Here is a 27,408-nt window from a genome sequence, read left to right on the forward strand (position 1 = left end):
TCACAATAATCGATAGATTAATTGATAGCTAAAACAATGGTCAGTTGCAGCCCTAATTTGTAGTAACTTCCAGGATTTGTTTTGTTTCCCTGCGGAATAAATACAACATGATGCAAAGACTAATTTCTTTTTCACTAAGCTACAAGATGAAACTTCACAGAAATGTCTGCAGATGTAAACCTGAAAACCTGTGTGGTGGTGGAAAGTAGGTTCTATACACTGAGGAATTTAGATGGATTGTATAAAGAGGAACAAACCCTCTCTCTCTCTAATATTTTACAGGGCTGTAAAATAGAGAGAGGGAAATATTTGAGAAGACTCGGTCCTACTGGTTAAAAGACGGTTGAGCAAAGTACTCACTGCTAGGGTCACAACTGTGCCACCAGGGATTTTATTAGCAGAGCAATTTTCTTAACGTGGTATTTCCCCCTCACCCTCTAGTAAATAAACGTACTGAAATTAAATGTTGGATTATACTAGTGCAGTAAAATATTAATTTATTTTAAGGCTTGTCACACATCTGCGTATCCCTGTCACTGTGGTGGTTAACATGCAGAACTGAGCTGAGGATCGGAGTTGCTTGCCGGCTGGCTGTTTCCATGCTGTGGCTGTTACTGGCTTGTTACGGGTAAAGTAGTGGTTGCATGTGTGGTCCCTTAACTGTGGCTGGTGGGGTTAATATGGAGACTTTTCCTGTGTCCCAAAGAGAGTCCATGCAGTGCTTTCCTTATTCTGACCATGAACACAGAGGTCAGGCAGGGAAGGAAACAGTCCTTCATGTTTAATTCTCCCATAATGAAATAAATCTGCAGCACATGAGCCCAACAATACAAAACTAGCGTTCGTGGTTTGATTAGCTTCTGAGAAAGCTCTCATGGTTGTGTTTGCATATTTGGCCTGGCCTCTCTGCGTGTATTTGAAGAACTGTGAGCTTTTAAGGCATCACAGCTAATCTGAGTGGCTACTCAACGAAAGCCTGCACAAACACTGTTCTGTGCTCTGCAGCTCCAATAATAAACGTCCAAATGATAGATTTGAGGAGGGGCTTTGGAAAGTACATAAAAAGGAAGAGAATTGCACTAAGGGAAGACTGGAAATGCAAGTGAAAGGGGAACTTTTTTATTCTGCTTAAAGTGTTATACAGCTGATCTGAACTTCCTTATACTGCCGAATCTCATATGTCAAAAATACAGATGCTGAAATATAAGAAAAAACCCTGCTTTTTCTCTAAAAACAACATTACATCAAATTAGACCTGACATGATTTAATGAGAGCAAACTCAGAAAGCAGAACAAACCGAAAAAGCAACAACTAATTCCTTCTTCCTGCTTGGCCTCTTGTCCTCATTCTTCTCTGCTTTCCACCAAATTCACTTACTTCTTATTCTCATAGCTAGCAAAGATGTCTTCAAAGGCCTCTAGAGGGCGCTCCTCTGAGTGATCAAAGTAGAAATCGAGCATAGAAGCTCGTCTGTGGAGGGAAGAGGAAGAGGAGAGAACCCACACACTGGGGTCACCAAGAGGTGGGGAGGATATGGGTGACTGAGATGAGGGGGAGGAAGATTTAAAGACGTTTTACAAATATCCATCCTCATCTCACTCAGCACAACAAGATTAAAGTGGTGGCCCATAAAATAACAGGTGTAACATTTCCAAATGGCACGAAAAGAGAATATTTTGCTGATTTTACGTGAAACAAAAGGTATCAACCACAAAGGGTGCAAAACCAGCTCTCGCAGCAGACAGATCCACTCCAGAAAAAAGTGAGAACAAAGCTTTTCAACAATCGATGCAAATGACTTACTTGTACATTCGTTCTATCGGGGTGTTGGAGCGCTGCAGCTCTCCTAAAGGAGTTCTGGATGCTGGACGGATAACACCTAAAAATCAGATAAGAAGCCAGTAAATAATCAAAACGTGCGTCACTAGAAGCAGATTTTCTGCTTTTCGCTTTGACCAGTCTATTAAGTTTGTTGCGCTCCTTTTAAATACGTCACTGGATGACTTATAAAAGATTGAAAATAAGCAGAGGGATTCAGAATTGCAGAGAAACTCTCAGAAGTTTGTGACCGCCTTTATTTTTCATGCTGACCTTAAAGCTAATTACAGAGTAGGACATCTGCTGTCTGCTGAAGCTGCAGTTCAAATGCATCTGCATGACGTTACCTTTCTATCTTTCTGCATCAGGAGAAAACTGACGTTTTTAAAGGGACGGTTTTAAAGGGGAGATTTTAAAATGAGATTCTGTGAAGTTATTATACACAACCTGCAATATAAAGATGCCATATTGCAGTGTAGAATTTGTAGAGAGGTGGAAGAGCTTAGGCGAATGTTTTAGCTTATTTTAACAAGTTGAAAATGTTCCTAATCTCATGTTTTAATCTCTGGAAAACAGAAATATTGGATTGCACTTAATAAAAATGTTCCTTGTTTTACTCATTACACTAGAATTTAAACCAAAATCTTGCTTTATACATGAGGTAAAAGTTCAGAGAAAGACTTCTTTTAGTGGACTTTCAGTCTTTGTTTTCTTAACCGGTCCTTGGTGAATTACTGGCACATTCTGTGTGTTACTGTCAGTCAATAGGGTCCAATTGTTTTCCGATTCTGTTCCAGTTAAATTTTTTTTTTAATTCTTCTGATGGTTTGTCAGTGGTGAGCTAACTAGGTCACCACTTGGGAACACACAGCATTCCCAAATCATGACACTTCCCTCTCCATGCTTCTCAGCTTGAATGAGGTTTGTTTTCTGGAATGCTGTATTTGCTTTAAGTCAAACCTGTCCTCTGTTCTGTTGTCCAAATAATTACATATTAGACTAATCTGTCCAAATTAGTCCTGGTCTTTGTCTGTGTTCCTTTTGGAAAACTTCAGTAAAGCTTTGACATTTTTTTGGAACAAAAAAGTTTCCCTTTTGCCCTCTTACTACAAACGTTTTTTTTTCAAAGGTTTTTTTTGGCTCTAGTGGCCTGTATATGACAGTGATCTGACAGAAAAGCAGGCTGTGAGAGCAGAAAGACATGAAGCAAAAGTCAACAGGCCGGGTCTCGAACCCGTTCAATTGGGTTCTACCCCTGTGCCACTGCCACGCCCCTTTGCAAGCTCCATTAAGCATTTTGCGTTCCGCTTTCAGGGAGAGTGTGGTTCAGACTTGGGCATTTTGGCAGCAGTTGGATGAATGGGTGATTTTACATTCTGTGACACATCTGTGTGTAATTTTAGTCACTTAGTGGGAATAACCGGAGGAGTGTCATAATTTCTCATCAGAAATTGTATTTTTAAAATTAAATTTTGCACATTACCTGAATATTTCAATGTTGTTACAATTGATAGTAAATGTTCATATGTCCCAATGAGACACACAGACCGAGTTTGGGATCCTAATTTACCTTTGAATCATATTTTCTACATTTTGTCATCAAAGATGGTACGTCCCGGTATTTTTCAAGTCTCATATGTTGGCTGGAAATTATCCTGTCAAGCTTTCAATAACTGATCCACAGAACCGTGAACCCTGTCCCTTCAAATAGCTGATTATTAGCAGGTTTACCTGAAGTTTTTGAGGCCCAGGAGCGACCCGCCTCATTGAAAGCGGCGAGGCCCCTGATTGTGGCTCTCAGGATGCCCCATCGGAACATGGCCACCGGGTCCATGCCGATGAGCTGCCGCACGAAGGCTCTGTCGCTGCTGCGCAACAGCGCCACGATGTCTGGACGCATGTGGTCCGTATTCTTCTCCCGGAAATCCTGATGAGGTTGCAGGTAATGAGACCATTGGAGGCAGAAACACTTGTACCTGAATTTGAATGAAGTAGCTGCCATCATACCTTGATGTGATATTTGACTTTCCCTGCAAAGTGCTGAATGACAAAGGCAGGTTCCATGACTGGGGTGGGTATGAAGTACTTGTTTCCTTGGTGCTGCTGCTTGAATTTGGCCAGCAGGGTCTTATCTGTTGCATGTGGAAAGCTGGGGGTGCAGAGGAAAGACGAGGGTTGAGAAAAATTTAAATCAGAAGAAATGAAGTTTTTATTTTTATTCCTCTGACATGCATGAGTGCAACTGTCCTTACTTGCTCTCCTCATCCAGAAGGTACAACAGGCCTGTGGGTTTCTTGCTGATGAGGTGGATGCAGCCCACATTGTCTGTGTAGTCAATGTTGTGCCAGGTGATTCCCTCTGATTGGTACTCCTCCTGAACGCGGTAGGAAAAACCATTTTTGGTCAACAAGCTCGTCTCAAATGATTCGATTCCCCAAACCACCAAATAAAAACACAAAAACATTTTAGCACAGGCTTGTTTAAATTGTTTTTGCTGAAATAATTTTTTTTAACTGCTGGAATAAAAACCTCTACATCTCTAATACCTACTCCACTGTGATTGATGCAATAAATTAGCTAAATTATTCTTAATTAGAAGATTTGATGGGTCAGTTTATCAACTATGAAGTTAGGATTTGAATCAAAAATGTAAAAAAAGCAACTACTCACCTGCTCCAGATTAAAAATGTGATTGTTAAAGTAATACTGCAGCTGCTCGTTTGCATAGTTGATGCAAAACTGCTCAAAGCTGTTGGTTTCAAAGTCCTCAAAGCCAAAAATGTCCAGAACACCAATGGACAAGCACTGGAAGACAACGTTGACGCATAATTCATTCACATGTAGCTTGATGTTAAACTGGTTTTGGTTAATAGCGGGTTATGTGTGCTGCTTTCTTACGGGAACAGATTCCTCCATGTCTTTCTTGTTGAGCAGTGCGTGGTTGATGCGCAGCACAATCCAGTCAAACAAGGCACCATACAGAGACTTGGCCATGGAGTCTCTGGCTGTGATCGCCTGAAGGTAGAAACAAAGGACTTCACGTGATGCAACTTTATCAGACTTCAGGGTTTTGAGGTGAAAAGAAGAAGTGTGCATCAGGTGTCTGAGCAGCAAAGAGGAAGATAAAGAGAGTTTGAAGAAACGTTCTTGTGGTCGGAGTTTACCTCAGAGTGGCTGTAGGGGAGGATCAGCTTGTCGTTGACAGTCACCGTTTTCCTCTTCGTCAGCGCTTCGACCAGCAGTTCCTCTTTGACCTGAAATTAACAAACACGAAGATTAAAGATGCAACCCGAAACACTGGCCATGAAAATGAAGAAATCTACATTTAAGCCTTTTTTTATGTGTGTTTTGGAAAAACACACATAACAATACTTTCTCACATCTAGATGGGAAGTCGAGCAGTAGAAAGAGTTGCAATGTGGCAAATCAAAGATAAAATATTGTGTAAAAGCTCCTTCTTTCTATATTTTGGATTACAGAACAAGAAGCTAAGTGTGGTACAACAAATCTTTTTACGTTCCACTTTGCTCCAGACATCATAAGTATTTAAGGTAGTGTTACTATGAGTTATAAGCTAACATCTTATCACAACATGTGAAAATGTAACCAAGGATATACCTTGTGTATAATTTGTCAAAACATAGAAATATAAAACAATTAACCAAGAATCTAATCCAATAAACCCAAAGAGTTCAACGTAAATTGTGCTTATTAGTCTTGGCTTATTTTTTGTGACATTTTTTCGCTCATTAAAAAACAATCATGCATTTTTACTGAATTTATGCTGTCACTCCAAATTCTACTTTTATTTACTTTGTTTTCAACCAACTTATCAGGGATCTTTCGGTCACTTATTTGAGGATAAGCACACAGTCTTACGGTGTGACTCCACTGCAAACCGCCAGTGACAAAATGATGCATTAAAATCATCATATCACCTTCAGCAGGTCAGAGAGGGTAGCCAGGACTTCAGGTGGGCCTACATCCAACCCTTCATCCCGACCCGATGACTTCCTTCTGTACGTCACGTTGCCAAGATACAGGATAGCAGACAGCACAGAGAAGATCCTGCAACACAATAATAAATGATGACATAGACTGAAAACGACTAGATAGTCACATGACAGATGTTGCGACTGTGCTTCACTCTACACATCTGATTGAGGTCAGAGAAATTGAAGGGGTTATTAAACTGCTTCGTTAGGCCATCCATTCAGAGCTGATGACAAGTTTTTTATTTCTTTGGTCATGTGACTCAATAAATTAAAGAAATACTTTAAATCAGAGAATAAGATGCAATTTGCTCCACAACACATTTATAGCACGTCTTTAAAGACATTTAAACAGAGTGCGCTCATACAATAAAAATTGAATTTCCAGACGATGTTTAAGCATTTTTCCACATAAAAGACTCAAATTCTCAAAGCTTTTAGTCCTTCTAGGAAATTTAAAAACATAAATACAATAGTTAACTATGGATTTGTTAATGATATTTATTCAATGGTTAGGATTTAAATGCGGATGTGTTGATGTACGGATGAATGAGACAAACGGATGAATACAAGGATCCATCCGTCTGACAAATGGATTGATAGATGGATGGTTAAAAAACTGGATGGATGGATGGATGGATGAATAGAAGATGGACAGAAATACTGAAGAATGGATGGAAATGAAAACATTTTTCCAAGTTTTATTTCCTTTTCCACTCTTAACCAGAGCTGAAAATTGCTCAAATCCATTCCCCTAGTTTTCCAGACTTTAGGAACCACAAACTGATCACTGCTTAACTCACTGTTTCTTTGTGGCTGGAAGGAAGCCAACCATCTGCATCGCCTGCTGCAGCCTCTCAAACTCATGACGCAAATCTTCCTCATCTTCGATCTTAAAATTCTCCTGCAAAGAGGGAATGCGGTTGGTTGGGAGGAACAAATAAAAGTGAGATCACAAAACCTAAAATGGCCAACCTGGAGGAAAAAGGGATCAGGGAACAGAGGGCTGTGAAAAGGAAGACGCAACAAAGGCGGTCCCATTAACATGCAAAGCACATGTGTGGAGCGAGCTCAGAGTGTACACAACAGCTTATTCAGACGCTTGGCAGCTTTCACGAGCGGCAGATCCTTTCAAAGTCCATTTCACAGACTGAAATACTAATTTTTTCCAGCTTGTGGCTAATTAAAACATTGAAGGTGGAGTTTATTGAACAGAAGTGGGAAGGAACACAAGGGAGACTAAATGAAGTTTAGAGTACTTTGTACCTGCTTGAGGTAGAAGTACTCTTCAGGCGGCAGCAGTTTAAACTCTGTTCTCTCTTCCTCTGAAGCACCAAGCAGCAGGTAGTAAAACACGTGGTAGTTCCTGGGAAAAACAAAACATGACAGTTGTTTTACAGGTACTATATTTAGAAAGTCATAACAGCCACACAAATCTGGCTGCCAAACATTATGGCGAACTAATAAATTATTAAGATTTTCAATTATGTTGAAATCTGATGTTTGTGGTTATACAAAGAGATTAAAAACGCATCGTAAAACGAACAACATATGGAAGGCGATATCAGCGTCTCGGAGATGTTAGTATCAGTTTTCCACTTGTGCAATCAGCCGAAAGGTAAACAGGTGACATGAGCTTTTTTGTACAAGCCTGCTGGATTAATGAGTTTCCATGCTTATCGTGAACAAACAACAACAATATAGAGCCAACTCCCTCTCCCCGACTAGACAGGCAGGATATTCAGTCAACAGCAACTGCAGGAGAGGAGATTAGCTGAACTGTGAGCAGACTGTGAGTAGGCGGAGGGTTACGTAGAGCGACCTGTCAGAGAAGGGTGAGTAAATTTTCCAAAACTAGCTGGAAGAAATCTAGACAGGAAACATATGAATGAGTAATGCTCTGCCCACTCAAAGGAGGTGTTGTTGTTTCCTAAGAGGTATTCCCAAAATACAGCTGAGAAACTTGGGTTTAGAGTGTAAATTGAAAACTTTGTAGTTAGGAACAGACTTAAAAGAAATAATAAATGCTTGTGTGGTCTTGCTTTCAGTACAGATGTAATTCAGTCAAACTGTCAATTTTCTTTCTTCATTTCATGGTACATTTTTTTGATTTTTTAAAATACCTGAAGGAAATTTCCAGATTTATTTTTCTGTAGTTTTTACAACATTCTATCCATTTGAGCAACATAATTACTTCACACTGTCCATAGTCACAAATTACACTGCATTTTTATTTATATACATTTATTATTATGTGCGAATTTTATGAAGTCTATTGTGTGACTTCATTTGAGTACATTTTAAATACTCTTGTGACTTGAAATTGCATCTGAGGGACGAATAGTTATTTGAATTTAATAGCAATTGTGTCTTATTATCTTATTAAGTGTAGGCTAAATAAACAATACTAGAATTAGTTTCCAAAATGATTAATAGGCATTTCATGTCTATTTTTCCATCTGGACAGAAACAATTCAGGCATTTTTTCAAAATCAATCAATTTTAGACTTGTTATTAAGAACTAGAGTAGCCTAAACTAAATGCATGTCTTTGCCATTGTGGAACAAAAAATATTCTTTTTCCACACAGCTTAAAAACAAAAAGGTCCAGTTTAAAATTGTCTAGACTAAAAACTAAAATGGTGAAGTAGCCCTTTTGAGTTTTCACTGCGCATAAAGTCAGATAAGTCCAAAATGAAAATACCAAAGCAAAGTTGCGACGTGTCAAATCAGACACAAAGCATCTCATTTAAGCATAACAATAGGTAATCCTAACCCATAGATATTGTTTTCAAGACAGCATAGGAGTGGTCTTGAAAAGTCTGAGGAGTCTGAAGCCAATAACAATCTGACTGTTTCCCAATAACAACCAATGAATGAAGAATGAAGCTGCTTATTAGTCACACAAATAGCAACGGAGTCTGGTATGAGTAACAGCGGATCAGATGGTATGCAGAGCAACATGCCATCCTGTCAACACCCAATGTTTTTTGTCTTTGTACAGAGATATAAAACATAACATTTAAGTAGATACAAATTTGACAAAACCACATAATTAGTTTTAGAAATATGAAATAATGTTATCTGTTCATGCTGCCTTCAAAGAGGGAAATTTACTAGTCTACTGTATGCAGCTTAGCAAGAACACTTACATTCATTTTTTATTGAAGTAGCTTTATCCTCCATTGAAAAATACAACTTTTAATTTTACCTCATTTATCCCGAGGGTAGAAAAAACCCCAATTAGGAAGTATTTGTTTTTGTTAATATAATAGCCATGGCTAAACTTTCAGTTTCTGTAAAATAAATGCAACTGAGATGTTTTTTTATGGTAAATTTTTTTTAGATTATTTCAGTTCCTACAAACTTCAGGAATCCATGACTTTTTGTTTGAGATTGCAGAGACCCGTTTAACGGTGGATATTAATCTTCCTCTACACAGTGCAGAGGACGTGAATGGAGCTTAAAAAATAATATATTCAATCCCTATTGCAATTGAAACTGCATCAAAGAGTGACCTCTTGGGGTCACCAATCTTCCATAACAACCATTAGACATTATCCATCGCCAGCTACTGGTATGGGAGGCATCCCAGGCATTGGCGGCTCTACAGAGGGGCAGACAGGGGCCAACGCTCCCGGCCCTTCTACTGAAGAAACACTAGATCAGTTTCTTATGATGAGGCGCTGCCACAGAAACAGCAACTAATTGGTCCCTTGGATCAATAAAAATTTGTATCTTCACAGTTTTACCTTCATAATGAATTAAAAATTAAGATGTTGCACTTTTATTTTCTATCATGTTGGGACACGATCACAGCTTTCATCTGTTAAATCATTACTTACGTTGTCCCCCTCTCCTGGTAAATTTGGCCTGGAACCTCCACTGATACATTGACAAGATGTCAAATAAAAGACGAGTCAAGACTGAGCTATTACAGCAACTTATGTTTCAGGTGGGTTTGGCGTAAAAGAGAAGATGAATATGTACAAAGTCAGCTCATAGTCACTGTTAAGCCTGGTGTCATTCTGTGGGTTTGTTTCAGCATCATAAACTCTTTTACATATAAATCTGGCTTCATATACTAATAGACTGAAAACTGGTTGTTATTCAGTGTTTTGATCCAAAACCATAAATAAATAAAACCAGTGGATGAACTAAAGCAGTGGTTACTTCCAGCCTTTACAATTCCTCCTGACTCACAGAATAATTAGTAAATTAACGTATAAATTTATAATGACAGTACTACCAGCACTGCCTGTCTTTAAATCACTTGTATCTAATTTAAGAATTCTTTCCTCTCCAAACAAATGTCATCCTGTTCATAATTTTGAGTAATTGATTCATAGCTGTAATTAGAACACTTTATTCTTTTTATACTCAATGTTTTCTTTTTTCTAACGTGACAAATGTATGCCTTCTGTTTTATTCTTCTGTGTTTCCACATTACAATTTACTAGTATTTTCTTCTCTCTAGCTTTGTTCCAGTAGTTCAATAAGAAATAGTTTCACTGTGTTTCAAAGTGCTACACTGGTCTCTGTTGTGTTAAAAGTACGATACGAATAAAATTAGACGGATTGATATATTGCATAAATTTGCTTTATCTTTATCATTTTGTTTGATTTCTCAAGATGATGTAAAAACTCCACACTTCCCGTTAGTGAGGTCCTGACCCCAGCTTTGGGAAATTGTGCAAAAGGGGGGATGATCAAAGATCTCTCTCAATCTGCAAAGGAAAAAGTCCCGTCCTACTGGCAGGAGGAGGTTTTACCTAAACACAGAGGTACTAAAGCTTATGGAGAGCATGGACTCCAGTTTGGTTTGAGATTGTGCTACTGCAATAAAAGAAGGATTTATTTAGAGGGTTTTTACACATCTTTCAATGTGTGCCAGGTGTGCTGAAATCACATTCAGCGAGGATAAGAGTGTGTGGGAGTGCAAGTGTTTCTGCAGATGAATATCTGACGACTCCACGTGAACTTCACTTTTAACCATCAGGGTCTGCCGATGGTTAAACGTCTCATGTTTATCCAGACGGCCTGATGAAGCGCTCTGAGAGTGGAGGGTCAATCCATACCTCTCGTTCTTTTCTCTGGAGACCAGGCGAGACTTTTCCAGGAGGTACTTCTCAACCACAGCCCTGAAAGATAGAGAAAGAGGGAATACATGAAAACATGAGGAAAGGTAACAAAACAATTTGGCTATTTTAGCTCGGTGTGTGAGTCAAAGTCAGCTCGTAAGAATAAGTGAGGCAAGGAGCACGAGTGGACACGAGGACAGATGGTTGGAACAATCAGTGAGCAAAGAAAGACACAGTCTCACACACGTCAAAATTCATTACAAACTATAAACTAGCATCCAGCAAAACATTAAAATGCCATACAGATGCTGTCAGGAGGCCAGTAGATTTAAAAGCAGTGATATTTACCAAACAGACCAACCCGAGGCCATAAAGTCTTCTAAATCAGATTTTATATGTCTAACTTGTTTTCTCTATATCCAAGAAAAAACAACACTGACGCCAGTCCTCATGACACACCAAGAATAGAGCTCCGCTGTGAGAAACTTGGTGGTGTCCATCCACCAAAAATGCAGCTTTAAATGCAGACAACACAAAAAAGATTTCACATTGAACAATTTTAACTGCTAGTTTACAATTGCTGCTATGTTGGGATGTGCTGTGTTGGAAGTTTCATGGCTTCAAACCCACAAATAGAATAATAATGTCATTCTCAAGCTGTTAAAAAGTTCTAAGATCAAGATCTAGATGAAGGATAAAATGTTAAACATTTTTTGAGAAAGAATTCCTTGACAGGAATTCAGATTAGGCTGCACTCACAAATACCTCTGAAGCCGATTAGAGCAAAACCTGACAAGTTGAACTTGAACCTGTTACAACTAAGAAAAAACAAATAAACAAATGTAAAACAACAATTGAATTCCTCCTAGGTACTTCTGACGTTGTCAGAGTGTTCAGGTGCATTAAAAACGCTGATGAAAACTATAAGATTGTAAACATCAAATAAATTACGAGGAACTAAAAACACACTGGCTACACGCAAAACGAAGAAAAACCTGAACCTGTCGATCGCTTTATGTTCATCTTCATGCCACTGGAAATGCTTTGTCTCTTAGTGCGACAATGCCATCCTATGTTGCACAATAGGAGGATGACTATGATCTTGTTTTTAAATTGAAAGCAGTGGAAACATTTTAAACCACCAACACCTGGAGTTGATTTTGTGGATTTTGGTCTCTGACTGGTTTCTTTCTGCTTAAACTTTTCCACATTTTTTTCACGTTATAACACAAACTTTGGATTTTAACATAAAGTAGTTGGTAGATTGTGAAGTAGTAGGAAAGGTTTTCAAAATGTTTCAGAAATAAATATTGTTGTGTGCTATTATACTCAGGTCCCATAGCATGATGCTTCTACCACCGTAATTCAAGGTGGAAATTACATGTTTGGTAGTTTTTAATTTTTTACCACTTGGAATGTAGGCCTGGAAGACTCTCCCACCTGAGGTGTAGATCTCTGCAGCTCCTCCAGAGTCAGAATGAGAATCTTGGCTCATTTTAACCTCGTCCTTTTATAAACCGTCCACACTACTTTATCTCTGACTTGTGTAGGCATTTACCATCTTGTTTGTTCATTAACTTTTTCTAACAAACCTCTGTATTTTTCACAGAACAAGTGGATTCTTGCTACTAATTAAGCGACTTTTTCAACTGGCTGCAACAGATGTTGGGGGCAGTGTTGTATAGTAACGAAGTAAAAACACTTCACTACTTTACTTAAGTATATTTTGAAGTACTTCATACTTTCCTCGAGTATGAAAATTTTTGATGACTTTCACTTTTACTTCACTATATTTCCGAACTTAATTGCGTACTTTTACTCCGATACATTTTCAATGTGTGGTTTAGTTACTCGTTACAAAAAAGCGAGAGAGAGAGAGAGAAACGCAAGTGTTTTGACCCCACCTACTGATTGACTGCAACAAAGTCGGTAGCCTGCTTGCCTGGGCTTGTTCATCACCACCAATAGGATACACCTGTTTCGCTTCTCCCATTAAACACAAAGCAAGTCTCGCAATCAGCAGCAGCCACACGGAGGAGGAGACGGAGACCACAACGACTGCAACTACGTCGGACACGGCTCCAGGGGAACCACCAGCTGGTGATGAGAGCCCATGGCCTTATTTAAACACAATACACTCTTTCGTGGGTGTTAAAGATTCGTCGTACCGCATGCAGTTTATGTTATTCCTGCCCGAAGATGTGGAAATTCTATCTTACAAAAACTCCCCGTCCAACTTGAAGAAACACATCGAGGTAACTTCTTATGAAATGGTTATAATCCTCCTGTGTCAGTAACTATAGCTTGGTCACTAGGCACTATTGTGAAATCTTGACCATAACGTTACCTGTATAAATGAACTTTGTTTGGCATTGTTTCAGTTCCACACGTGGTGTATTTAGCTGAGGCCTAATGTTGACTGTAGCAGGCTACCTAGACTCCTCTGTTCAAGGGGGGACAGAAGCCATAGCGATAGCAATTTAGACTCAATTTAACGAATATAGAAAAGGCATGCAAGTTCAAAACCATTAACAATGTGCTACTCTTTAAAACTGGAACAATCTATTAGCAGGTTTAATTTTGCCTGCACTTGGTTGTGTACATTATTTTAAGTGTATTTGACAAGTTTACCAAAATATAAAAAATGTCATTCAAACTGCATTTGCGTTGTTTTACTTTTTACTTGTACTTTTCATTACATTACTTGAGTACATCCATTTTTACAACAATTTCCATACTTAAGTACAAGAAGTTTCAGATACTTTAAGACTTTAACTCAAGTAACATTTCAGTCAGTGACTTGGACTTTTACCAAAGTCATATTTTGGAGAGGTACCTATACTTTTACTTGACTCTGAGATTTCAGTACTTTATACAACACTGGTTGGGGGTGTCGGGATGAGAGGGGACAGAAAACATCTGTATCTATGGTTACAACTCTGTTTTTCTCTATCAGCACTATATGCTCTCCTCTTTGCAGCTGCTTCAATGACACAAATAACCACAGAAACTTGCTCAAGGCACAGCTAACAGATACATCATTTGGTTTCCCTGTTTAATGTGACCTAAATCAAACACAGACACTGATCTTTATCACATAAAATCCCCCCCAAACACAGTGAGGTTTGGTTTTGCAAAATGTGACAAAGTTCAAGGAAAATAAAGGTTTTTGCTAAATCAAAGCTGGTACAAAACGTCCCCAAGACGAGCTCAAACTGACACATAGTCGCCACAAAACATCCCATGGCAAGAAGCTCCTTTTTAAAATCGTAACAGTCGAGTATAAAATGAATGCACCTTGAAATCCTCTGATTTCTTATAAGTAGGTAGAGGAAACTAGAGCAGCAGCCTCCCATTATAAAGCTTCTCTATTAACTATTGGAGTGGCTGCCTCAGTGGAGCTGGATGCACAGCCTGCTTGTCTGCTAGTTTAGTGAGCAGAGTTTAGTGAGCAGAGCTGCTATGACGGCCCTGTGGCTCTTTCTAATATAGCTTTCTGTCTCTTTATTGTGAAAAGTCACAGAGCCTCACAAGCTTAGACAGCACCTGTTAACCAGCGTCTCAAAAGATTCAGTCTGAAGCTAAGAAAAGACTCAGCCTATTAAAATAGATTCTGCAGACATTTCTTTGGGCAAACAATCTAAAAGAGCACCAGGTGCCACAGGGGGATAACCAAGGATGCCCACTTATTTTAGCTCTGAGTAGCTGTCAGCACTGATGCGAGTCTGAAAATCCCACTCTGAGCTCTCTGCTAGTTTCTAGCGGCTGTTCTCCCCGGCCCTGATGAGGGAATAAGGAAGTCATCCCGCTGACTAGACTTTGAAGAAGCTTCTAACCAGAATCTGGCTGCAAAGAAAAAGGAAGAGCACACTAATGGGTCCAAGTTTCATCCCACATGCACACTGAGCACCACATGACCGCCCATAAAAAAAAGCAAAGAGGAAGACGTTTGGCTGAAGATCCAGATGTGGGGGAAAAAGCAACAGGAAGCAAAACACAGAGAAGCTATTTAACAAATGTCGATTACTTACCCTCGGACTACTCCGCTCTCCAGATAATTAACCTGGATGAATTTACCGAAGCGGCTGGAGTTGTTGTTGTGGGCTGTCTTAGCGTTACCAAAGGCCTGGAGGAGAGAAGACAGAAAGCCAAAAATAATTGAGTAAAACTTTCAATTAACACAGTTTTCTATTCACAAACACCATACCAATATTATCACATCTCCATTTACTGACATTTGCACCCTTAGATAAAGTTGTAGTTTGCAGAGAGGTTGAAAAAGGCACATAAAGTATAGAGCAACAGAGACGTTACAAAAAACTGGGTGTTTCTCATAAAGCTCTCAGACAGGCAACAACGAGCAGCACTGAATGAGCTGCAGGAATTGTTAGCAATAATTTATTTATGTAGTCCTTTACACATCCGCTATATTGGTGGTCAAAGCACTTCAGAAAATCAATATACAATGGAAAACATGAAAAGCACGTGAGAAACAGGTAGATAAAACCACAATGTCATCATATTTTTAAATATTAAAAGCCTGCCTCGATAAAATAAAAAAGTATGTAATCTGACGTGGAACAGTAAGTCACCGTTGTCTGACCTCAAATATATGAGGTCAGACAACGACTAGAGAAACTTAATAACTCTGATAAGGCAAAGCAATGATATTAAGAGCTTTAAAAACAAATGGCATCCATCTCCTATATTCTCCATGTCTCTGGACTATGAAGTGAGGTTATAAGACAAAATTTCAAAAAGAAAATTTATGTCTGGTTAAAATCTCCCTAAACCAAGTGGGAAAATGTGTATTTATCTGACGATGAAAGCCGACACCCACACTGAAACATGGTAGCGGCAGCACCATGGTCAATGGTTACTTCTCTCAGATGGAAGAGAGGTTTTATTCAAGTTGGATCAAAATATGCAGAGGTCTAAATACCAATCAGGTTTGACTCAAAAAACCTTTAGCTGTCGGTTATAAAGATGAAAGAGATTTCCAACATACATCACAATCAACAACAAAAAAAACCTTGTGTAGGTAAATTTAAAAATGTCAGAAGCAGAAAATCTGTGGCCTCAGTTGAAGAGAGCTGTGGACAGTTGATATTGTCGCAATCTGAAAGATAAAAAGACTTTGCGAGGCAGAGTGTAAAGACACTGACAGCTGGGACACCAACAGAGTCCTACCAAAAAAAGAATGAGAGGTAAAATTGAATAAAAAGACACACTGATATAACTAGGTTATTGAATATTATTTATTTTTATTCTTTCAACAAATTTGATGAGTTTTCTTTTGACTGTGCAGGACACTTTATTATATCATGGTCTGATATTTTTACAGCACAAATACCTGACATTTTCACTGAGGTGAGAGAGCTACTGTAAACGATCCACTTTGCGTCTTTTCCATTAGTCTGCAACGCAGGTTTCAGCCTCTTGCAGCTCATCAGTGATCTTCACCTCTGAACCGTATTGACTTTCAGACCATATATGGAAGTTCTGCAACTGAATCTAAAGTGGAGTGTACTTCCACTTAAGCACGCAACTCCACCAGCAAACTTACTTCATCAACAACAAAACCTCCCTGACAACAAAGACGCCCGCTGCCCGACGGCCTAACGCGCTCTGTTCTGGCTGAAGCTGCAGAACAGAGTGAGTCGATTAATCTGCCCTTCTCTTACACATTACTCATCCATCTCTTTCTGTTTTCCCCTTCCCGACCTTTCACTCGGCCTTATCTGTGTGCATCTCTGCAGGTAGGAGAGCGCAGAAGGTCAGCGATGATAAATGAGTGGGGGCCGGTGCAGCATGCACAGACTGTAAGCACAGAAGCACAGGCAAGGCTGTTTCCATCTAGGGGGGTGGAGTGATTTCCAGTCCAGATAGAAGCTACCAGGCTTCACTGAGGGGCCCAGAATGCTGCATCGGTACGGTAACAGAACAGCAGTACTTTTTCCTTCATGATGTGCATGTTCACATGGTTACACACACACACGCACACCCCCTCACACGCATCCCCCCCAACCCCCCACACAACTAAAAGCCACAGCAGGGGAAGTTGACTCAGTGAATGCTAAATAGGAGCCACATTGTGTTTTCCAAAGCAACATGCAGGGTGAATTTGATATAAAAGCTCTGGTGCTGATCAGAGTATTGGAGACAAATGTTGATTTCTTGTCTGCACTTCCTTTTTTTCCTCCTCCCAATTTAAATTTTTTTTTTTTGGTGTAGTGAAATCATTAAAGCAAGATGTAATTCTATACTGTAACAGTTTTGCACTTGAGGGATGTAGCAGGTAATGGTTTCTTGTTCATGCGTGATGAAAGAGGTGGGCTGAAGCGCGACACCAATTCCCTCGAGTCAAACCAGAGCTTTTTAAGACTAATCTGCAAACTCAAGCCCTGCAAAAGCATTAAGATGTCTTAAACTGAAAAACTTGAAAGTTACACACTGCTGAACTCCATTTATAAATGAGATGGCTTCTGAAGGTTGCACTAGATTTTACGCGGTAATATGAAGAGTTAAAAAGCATAAATACATACAAATGCCAGAAGATTTTGAAAGCTTTCTGCCCTTTAGCTTCATAATTAGTTAACGGGGGGTCTCCAACTACAACTTCGAATCATCAATCGTAAGAAACTGTGCAGCCATTTTAAATATAAAGACAAGAACAAATATATCAAATTACAAATTGAAAATATGCAACAACTGACTCACAAAGGATTGCTTGGAAACAATTCTAGGTCAAAGTATTTATAGGGCCATTAATTAAAACTCTGCATAATTGGTCAGTAGGGTGAACTTTTACTGGCTTTCATAATAACACCTGATGTCAGCCTGAGATGCTAAAGCTCAGATGATGGTGGTGAAGTGATACTGTGGTCATGAGGAGAGTCATGAGAAAATGCAAGTTTCAAACAATACTGTCTTTTTGCCAGATTCAACACAATTATTGTGACTTAATGTTTTCCTAATATTGTGCAGCCCCAACAAAAAGGGATTAATTTTTTTTTGCAGCTTTAGTTTGACATTTTGTTTTAATTAAAAAAAAAACAAAAAGAAAAAAAAGAAAGTTCTTCCATAGAAAAATGAAAGCAAAATTGCTTTTTGGCTTGTAAAGGTTGCTGACTTCTGGTCTGGCACATAAAATACATGAGTTTGTGGTTGCAATATAAAAAAAAAAAAAAAAAAAAAAAAAAAAGGTGAAACAGTTCAAGTACTCTGAGTAATTTTGCAAGAGACCTTATTCAAGCTTCAATTCCTGTGCTCAGAGTATTGATCCTGTGGCACAATTGAGCTCAGCGATCAATGCTGCTCACTGTGCCCGGTTTTCTTCCCAGATCCCTCCCACTCCCCCGAACACCAGGAGCACAAAAACCCTGGGAAGTCTCTGCACAGCCCGCGCTACTGCACCACGGAGGGAATTACAAACATCTCGCAGCCTTGTTCGTATTCAAACATGCCCATGAGCGTGATCCCATCTTTAAACCCGATTGGCTGGAACCCTCAGCAGGTATGAGGAAGGAGACCGAGAGCTTGCCAAGCTGTGACTGTGGAAAATTGACCCGGTCTTACGAATCGGGGGTTTGCACACAAGGAGGTTAAGAAAAAAAAAAGGAGGGAAATAAAGAAAGAGAGGACGAGAGAAGGAGGGAAGGGGACATGTGGGGCCTCAGCACTGTGCAGTGTGCGCACTGTCGGCCACGGTTGACTCAAATCTCTCTGCACGTCACCGCTTCAACTGATTTATCTGTGCTGCGAGTTGGCTTTTCTGGTAGCACTGTTCCTTGTACGTTTCCATTCATACAGCCAGACCCACCAGTATGAAGTCTCACATCCCTATTTAGCACAGAAACTTGCACACACACACACACACACGCACACACACACACACACACACACACACACACACCCACACACACACACACACACTGTTCTCAACAAACACAGCAGGAGGCGTGCCTCTCAAACAGCACAGATCAAGTTGTTTGCCCCAACAAGCAGCACAAACAGAGCGAGCTTTGAATGAGCCAAAATATGAAGCAAAAATTAATTCAGTCATAAGATCTGTGACAGATTTAAAAGGTCAAGGAGGCAGTTTTGTGGCGACTCCTTTGAGACTACTTTCAAGGATTTGATAGTTGTCATATGTAACCAATTTATGAATAATTCCAACCAAAAGGCAAGAAAACAATTATCAGTAAAAATGTGCTGCTGCTAGACCTCTTTTGGATAGCTCTGAAACTTTGAGGAGCAAACCTCAAAACGAGGCAAAGAGCTTCAGCGAAATGTTTCCACAGGGAGATGCCAAGACCCTGACACAGTTACCTCACTTACAGCATGGGTATGCTCACAAAGGGCGGTAAATAACCCAAGGGATGTGGACAGCAGCAGCAGAAACACAACTAAAATCAATTCAAACATTTCATCAAAGAGCAAACAACAAAAGTGTTGTGATTTGAGAAAATTTGAGTTCAAACATCTGTGAATTTCAGGTTAAATCAGAAACTCAGGTTAGACCGAGGGAGTTGGGAGATCAAGTATGTAAACTCTGGTAACCGGGGCTAACCTCTCACAATACCCTGTGACAAAATAATCAGTATTTGCTGTTGGACTGAATGAGTCTTTGGTGAGATCACATGTTGCTGGCAGAGACTGAGCACGACCGCGTCGCTACACAGTTCCTCCTCTGCACAGCTTCTCATCAGGTCATCAGTTTATGACTCCACTAACATCTGAACCCTCAAAGTTTCTCTCAATTGAACTAACAAAACCAGCTATGCAATGGCAAAGTCAGTGGCATTAGTATTGAGATTGTATGGTAACTGATTCAAGTGCTACCAAATGAGTTTTTTGTATGTTGGAAAAAGATAAACAAACCTCCCTCCCTCTTGAAGTTTGTGGCAAAAAAAACAACCTTTAGCTGCAGATTACACACAAGACATAATAGCTGTAGATCTATTGCAGTTTGGGTTTTTCACAATTATATTTTTTAAAAAGTAGTATCTAAAACCAATATGATAAAGCATTATGTTGCTGATCATTTTAGAAAATCACTTACACACCTATTCTTCACAATCTAATCTCTGCACATTAGGAGCTGTCTGAAAACTGATTTTTTTCCTATAATCCTATTTTTGTTTCTCTTCAAGGGACATTGAGTTTTTAGGTAGGGAAATTGTTTTACTAATACCCAACTGCTCCCACGGGATGTGTTGAATGCCAACATGATGGTAATAAAATAGCGGTAATGGTGGCTGAAGAAAGAAAAATGTAATTGCTTCAAGATGCAATGGCTGACTTTAGAAATTCAGCATATTCTTAATAGTAAGTGAAAAACAAATTATCAAGAAAGGGTTTAAGAAAATATACCTTTTTTCTCAACAGGATGCAGTAAAGTCATAATTTTCAACTACAGAGACCAGTTATTTTAACATTAACACTAGAAACCCACAAACATTTGCAGGGTACAGTATTTTGGCTGCATATTTAAAATGAGTGAAACATGCACAGATGGGAAAACGAGCTAGAATATGTCATCCGGAAAAGCTGCAGAAAACGGAGCAAATCAAGTTATGAGGCGTCTATTGGTCTGTCACAGAGAGATCATAATCCAAACACGGGGGAAACAGGAACAGACAGTTTCTCTTCCTCATTTAGCCCTCAAAAAATATTTAAGTAATTTTTGATGCACACTTGGTAACATCTTAAACAACGCTGGACTTTCAGTCTCGAATGTGCTGCTTTTGGTATATTTTTAATTGTGTAAATGAGCATTAGTCAAAAAGTCATATTAGATTTTTATCTTCTAACTTAATTATATAATTTTGAAAATATATTATTCCAGTTCTTAATAGTTGAACAATCCCATGCTTGTAATTTAGCTCAGATCTTAATGTTAAAGAGGAAATTACTGTTCTGTTTGTATCGTATTTCAAAGATTTTAAATTAAAATTATATATATATATATATATATATATATATATATATATATATATATATATATAATTACATTTGTTTTTTTACTGAATGTCTATGAACTATTATGCATCAAAGCATGAATGATTATTTGATTTTATTTAAGTCAGGATAGCATTTAAAGTACTTGCTTTTGGATAATGCATTTACAGACTTAAAAATATAGGACTCCTTGTTATCATGCATGAATTGAAAATGATTCTTTTTCCTTTCATTTTTGAACAGTTAAAAATGTAAAAATGTAAATGCCTGAGTAAATCTGGATTTTACTCTAATGAGTAAATTAGAGTTTACTCATTAGTAAACCTTTTAATTTACCAGAGTAAATTAAAAGGCTGAAACTGATCTCTGGCCATTTTTCCAGTACATCTCTATTTCACCTGAACAGCCCTATAGGTGATCATTCACTCAGGAGTTTAGAGGTTTAAAGTGACAAGTTAATGCACAGACATGTTAAAGGTGCAGAGCTTTAATAGCTGGGCCAGAGCGTCGAATGCCAACTTGCGGTCCGGAGTTTTACCAGATTGGAACCATATAAAGCTGCTCCACCCATGTCCTGATGAACACCACATCAAACTCCAGCTTGTGGTATGGTCACAGCACCACAAATAGCTGTTGAAACGGCCTGCAGACAGATGCAGCATGTATGCTGCATAGAGCCTGTAAAGAAAAGCATATTCTAGCCGTCAGTGAGTTTCTATATGGTGTGATTACAGGAAGGCGTTTGCGTATAAGTGTCTGTTTGGGTGTTTAGACGAAGAATCACGGGCACAGCAAGGCGACTTAAACACAGTAATGCCAGCCTTTCCCAGACTCATACACAATGCCACCCACTCTCAATAACTACTCATGCAGGAGAGATAAACAATAGATCAGCAGGCAGAATGGCCAGTTTCTCCTCCGCACTTCCTGAACAACAATACAGTACTCTGGTGTGTCCACACCCTTCAAGGCTCTGAGCTAACAGCAGAGGGAACCACTGCCTTTGCTTCCTGTGTCGTAGCCGCTTCCTGTTGAAGGGTTCCGGATGATAGGAACTTCCTGTCTGAAGCCATGAGACGGAGCGGCATGGAGCAGGCCGGCCGGGGACTTTGAACAGCAATGTTTACTTTGCTGGGACAACAAACTTAAGTTACAAGGCTACTGTAGGGGCCCTCAATGAGTGGTCCCATGAGAGAAAGCAGCAATATGTTCACGCTTCAGCTGTTTTACTAATTATCTGTAATGTTGGCTTCATTTTGAAATCGAGAATATGTAAACTTTCTTTTGCCTGCTTCTTCCTCTTTAAAAACCTTAATTGCTAAAATTATTTAGTTTCATTCTAAATAAGAGTTAATTCTTATTTCAAATATTTCTGTAAATCCATTTGAAGGACTATTTATCAGTCTGTTCCTATTAATAGAAACAGATAGTCGAAAGCAACACAAAGTGCTTCACAAAAGTTACAACCAATGAAACAAGAATGCTAAAGAGTTACAATTCACACCAGAACATGAGAACAAAGAAAAACAATAGAAATTGTTTTTGTGAGGAAAAATACCTCAGATAGATATAAACTATGTATGAGAAATTATAAAAATTAAATTATAGATGCATCATACTGCCTTTAATGGTCGATCTTCAGTAAAGTCTCACCTGCCATTATAGATTTATATATTTTTTCTCCCCTAAATACTGTTATGATTCAGTTTATTGTGTTAAACACAACAGAAAATGGTTTAAAAAATAAATAAAAAGCACATTCTCTCTAAAATGTCACCATCTACTAGTGTGTGCATGCATGGTTGTTTGTCCAGTGAGAGACTGCTGTGATGACCGCTAGAGATAAGCACTAAACCCCCAATGACCCTGCAAGGATAAGCAGTATAGATGATGGATATCTTCTCACAGAACCAGCAGCTTAAGTGACACAGATCTTTTTAGGGTATTTCAGATTTCCCCTCACTCCTCGCCTTTTTCTAATCACAGCTGTCAGATATGACTGAAAAAAAAAAAAAAAAAAAAACCCAAACCCCCTGTGCTTTGACACATTTCTGACATCATCCCACATATGTGCCAGCATGTTGAAACAGAGGCAGCTCTACTTGACAATGACAATAAGAAAGCTTCAAAGAAGGGTAAAATAATACGAGAAGTAATTGCGTAACAGCGGCTCAACCAGCTGAACCAGTTTATGGGAAAACCTCTGACATCTTTTGGGCTGTTAGTAGGCAGAAGTCGTTTAATCATTTCTGCCCACAGAAGGTGTTAAAAACAATCTTTTCTCTATATTTAATTAAAGACAAACCTGAATGATTTATAAAGCAGTAAAATGAAAGTTGGATGGCCACTTTTCCGACAGGTCCGAGATTCAGGATATACAACTTACCAAAACTTCAGCACAATGTCAGAATCCAGCACCACAAATGGTGATCTCATCTAGTCAAAATGCTGCCCAGGCTTTCAGACCTCCACTATTGCTGAAGAAATACTAACAGACTGGCAGGCGGACTCGCAATGTTTTGATTAAAGTAATCTGATCAACTCCCAGCACAAAAAGGCACCAAATGAAAACTTTTTACAACAGCAAACTTTGACTTCATTTGTAATCATTCATTTCAGTTTTTTGTTGGGCTGTCATTATTTAAGTGACAGTAAACATTTAGCTAACACTATATTTTTATATATTAGAAAGCTGGCAGCTTCCTTTTACTTATAAGAACATACAGGAATGTTCCCTAGATTTGCCACCAATCACCTAATGAATCCCGTCTCGTGTGTTAATGTGTCCAGGTTTTGCTCTTCTAACACATTCATATTACGTTTGTCTGCAGAAATGCCCAAATTTCAATGTGACCCACTTTTGAAATCAAAAGGTCCCCTTGCTTGGTAAAAGATGAAAATATTGAAACAGTCTCCATAAAAGTATTAACCCTTCTGAGATAAAAATGTGTGATACTATGATTAGGGCCGCAGGAAATGCAAAGCTGCACAATACCCATGATAATTTCATGACTATTTCCAGATGAAGTTCAGTTTCAACTTCCTCTCGTACCCAGGCCAGCTAAATATGAGCCCATCTCTATGTCTGGCCCTGAAACCGCAGCTTTGGACCAGGGTGACACACGCACAGAAAAATAGAGCAGCAGAGTGGCAACCAGTCTGCCAAAGGGACACGACTCTGCTGATGGAGAGGGAAAAAAAACACCACCACTCCACTGCCTCCCCCTCTCATCCCTGAATTTGACAACCGGAACAAGAGACTGAAGCACATCAGGGGACTGAAGCTGTGCTCATTTAGACGCATCTGAAAGCTGCAATGTGTGCAAGAGATGACAAAAACCTGACAGATGATGGACGGCAACAAAGTGACTGCTTCTATCTGCTCCAGATTGCTCCATATTCTTGGTGGGAGTTTTCTGCTTGGATGCTTGTGGTAAACTTTTCTGCAGTTTACAAGTATATTAAGTTCCTATAAGCTTACATTTACAAAACATTGGTTTTTGCTTTTCCACAATATCTTGTACTTCGAGTGAGCTGCATTCCACATCAGGCTTTTCTGACTAAGGATCTATTTTTGGTCACATTATTGTGAAATAAAACCGAGAAGTATGTGGAGCAGATTTGCTTCCAGATCAGCACTGAGGTATTAATTCCCTCAAAGCTACAGAGCCAATCAAACCAAACCCAAGTGCAAGGATTTAAGCTTTTAGACAAAATGCAAGTTTTGAATCATTTCGGGTCTATATTTGGGAAACGCTGACGCATAAAGGTGCAACAAATATTTGCATGGACAAAGTAAAAGCTAACAGCTATCATCTAAATTTGTTCATAAAAGACATCAGCATTAAGGTTTTTCACACGGTCGACCTATTTTAATACAAGAGACAGTGGACAGTATATTCTTAATTGTTCAAATTAACTGATAATCTTTCTTAGATCCAAAAAAGACTCCTAAATGAACTCAAGTTAACACAGAGTATTTAAAAGCCGCTGCATGTGTACATCTAAGAAAATGTATAACCAGATGCTAAAGGTCCAGACAGCCTGAGCTAATCGGTATTCATGTCAGAATTTACAACATTCATGCAAAATTCACCCAAACACTCCAGATTTTGGACTGTTCCCCCACCCCTTATAGAGTACAGTCATCATGCACACAAGTTAAAATAAATTCACGTCCTATTAGTGTCGTTATTGTCATGGCTGTTCTTGTTATACTTCCCCTGCCATGGCTACACTTTCCCTGTTATTTAACAAATTATTTTAAAATGATTTCAACACAAAAAGTCCAAAATGTCTGCCTGTTTGAGCACTAATATCTTTATTAGTGGAGTTTCATTGTGACTCGCCTCAAAATCCCCCCACCAGGCCGTCACACCGCTCTCTACTCAGTGTGAAGTAATCAGAGAAGCAGCTATTGCTCAGATGCTTCTCCCTGTCTGGCTTCTGCTTTCTCCTCCTCTGCATCATCATCTATACACCAGTGCGGTCAAAACTGACTGCTTCCTGTCTGAAAGTCACAAAAGGCTCAAATACGGATGTAGATCAGATATCAAACAGATCCAGTAAATCTAAATTATCCTCCACAAATTGCATCCAGGATCTCTGACGGTCTGTGGGAGGTTAGACGTACTCATGGATTTTATCTTTGCCAAACCGTCTGCTTCCTACTGAGTGAGACGTCTGCCTGCTCAGAACGTTCTTAACTTGGAGATGTTCAGGACACAGTTTCTGCAGGTCTCACCAACTCAAATGTAAGGCTTTTTAAGATTATGAGGGAAATGTAGAACCTGTACAACAGAAATGTACAAAAGAAAATAGCGTACTATATATAATTTTATTGTCAAGCTTTTTTGCACCGAATGCACACAGCATCATACAGAGGGGCAACAGAAGTGAGCCAGTGGCAGAGACAAACGTAGTCCAGCTAACTCATGATAAATTTACCCTTACGCAAAAAGCTAGATGCAAAAAAGCTAGCTAGTTAGTTAGCAAGGGTTTATTAGCAGCTAGTTAGCGGTAGCTTCAATTGCCTCAACTCACAGAATATAATTAGGACGTCAGCGTGTAACTCAAACTTTTGCCTGACAGAAAAGCCCCATGAGAAAAATAAACTACATATAGGATGTGTGGACAAACTTCAGGACAGCAAATTGAAAACTGCAAGACTTGAACTTGACATGAGTTTAATGCAAATATCCACAGGGACGTAGTCATGATGAAGAAAGGAGAAGAAAACCTGGATTTTCACCTTTTCCAGGACACCAATGCGGAGGAAAAGGCCATTGGAAAGCTAAAAGAAATCACATAGCACTTCCTGCCTTCTTCAAATACTCACATACGATCAATACTAAATCATGCAACTGAACTCTCTCTGCCAGCGTTTATTTGTAAGTCGATGGGAATTTTTTTTTCTGCACTCCGCTTTGCAGAACCAATGGCCACAATATGAGAAGTGATCCAAATTTAGAGGGAGGGTCTGATTCATCTTCTATGCTGCAGTCATCATGATGTCAGTCTGTGGCACAGATCACAGATGAGCTCTGCATGCGACCAAGACTTGAGTGTTTAAAGGTTTTCATTCTGTTGTGTGTTCTGTAATCATACGCATCATAAAAACCTAAACACAAAAAGCAGAGGGCGAACCTGAAACTTGTGAAACAACACACAATAACCACCAACTCTGCAAGGCATAAAAATATGAACACCATCTAAAATATTTAAATAAAAGGGCTCTGGTATTGTCAGATATTTAAATTCAGGAATATGGATAAGAGGTAAGAGGCCAAACAAGGTGGTTTGGTTAGAGTCAGGAAAAACCCCTAAGGCCTTAAAGTCTTAACTTTTCTGTTTCAATCAAACAATCCATCACAGTCGACTGTGTGATACAACTACACCGAGTTGTTTTTGAGCATTTTGTTCAAAGAACCTTTAGCTTTTTCTATGCTTTCCTTGTGTAACAGATAAATGTCTTTAAAACTTTAAAGTTTCCGTCTTTGTTCACTCGTGTCTGTCAGCGATTAGACTGAGCGAGTCAGCATAAGCTCGTAAACTCTGCTGGAAGAGAAGCAGGAAGAGAAGCAGTCACCTGACCAAAATAATTAAACGTCACTGCCTCTAAGCTAAGTTTAGAGCTGGCATGGAAAACATGATAAAGATTTTAGTGTTGCCTCAAAGCCAGACAAAAATAAAGAACCAGCAAACAGCTTCAAGCATTTCCAGCAGCTCAGGGCAACATGAAGGAGTTAATGAAGCCACTTCCTTCTTTCTTTTCATTTCTTCTTTCAGTTTAGACTACAGCCTCTTTGTTTAAGCTATTACACTTTCATTATTTATAACGTTCATCAATCATCTACAAATATAGTTAGTTGCACACAGCATGACAATCATTTTGAGGAAGGAACTCCAATTACTTGATATAACTTCATCAAAATGGCAAAACGTTTTCATCCTGACAAGAAGTAACATGACTTACAGCAAACACATACAATGTACTGCAGAAGTATTTGGACCTCTTGATCATTTTCATAATTGGTTGCACAAGAACTGCAAAT

General features: G+C 39.1%; 1 protein-coding gene across 1 annotated transcript in view; it reads right to left on the reverse strand.

Moving 5' to 3' along the window:
* myo9b (myosin IXB) overlaps positions 1 to 27,408 on the reverse strand; it is a 69,901-nt gene that overhangs the window by 18,602 nt on the left and 23,891 nt on the right. The window contains exons 5-17 of the mRNA XM_023339293.1: positions 14,923 to 15,017; positions 10,889 to 10,951; positions 7,078 to 7,177; positions 6,615 to 6,715; positions 5,758 to 5,887; positions 4,984 to 5,073; positions 4,718 to 4,834; positions 4,490 to 4,624; positions 4,072 to 4,193; positions 3,827 to 3,968; positions 3,551 to 3,746; positions 1,805 to 1,880; positions 1,379 to 1,471 (exon numbers count right to left, since the gene is read on the reverse strand). Of these exons, the coding sequence (XP_023195061.1) occupies positions 1,379 to 1,471; positions 1,805 to 1,880; positions 3,551 to 3,746; positions 3,827 to 3,968; positions 4,072 to 4,193; positions 4,490 to 4,624; positions 4,718 to 4,834; positions 4,984 to 5,073; positions 5,758 to 5,887; positions 6,615 to 6,715; positions 7,078 to 7,177; positions 10,889 to 10,951; positions 14,923 to 15,017 (1,460 nt within the window). The remainder of the gene's footprint in view (positions 1 to 1,378; positions 1,472 to 1,804; positions 1,881 to 3,550; positions 3,747 to 3,826; positions 3,969 to 4,071; positions 4,194 to 4,489; positions 4,625 to 4,717; positions 4,835 to 4,983; positions 5,074 to 5,757; positions 5,888 to 6,614; positions 6,716 to 7,077; positions 7,178 to 10,888; positions 10,952 to 14,922; positions 15,018 to 27,408) is intronic.

The sequence above is a fragment of the Xiphophorus maculatus genome, chromosome 9, assembly GCF_002775205.1.
Source record: "Xiphophorus maculatus strain JP 163 A chromosome 9, X_maculatus-5.0-male, whole genome shotgun sequence".
In the NCBI taxonomy this organism is placed as follows: domain Eukaryota; kingdom Metazoa; phylum Chordata; class Actinopteri; order Cyprinodontiformes; family Poeciliidae; genus Xiphophorus; species Xiphophorus maculatus.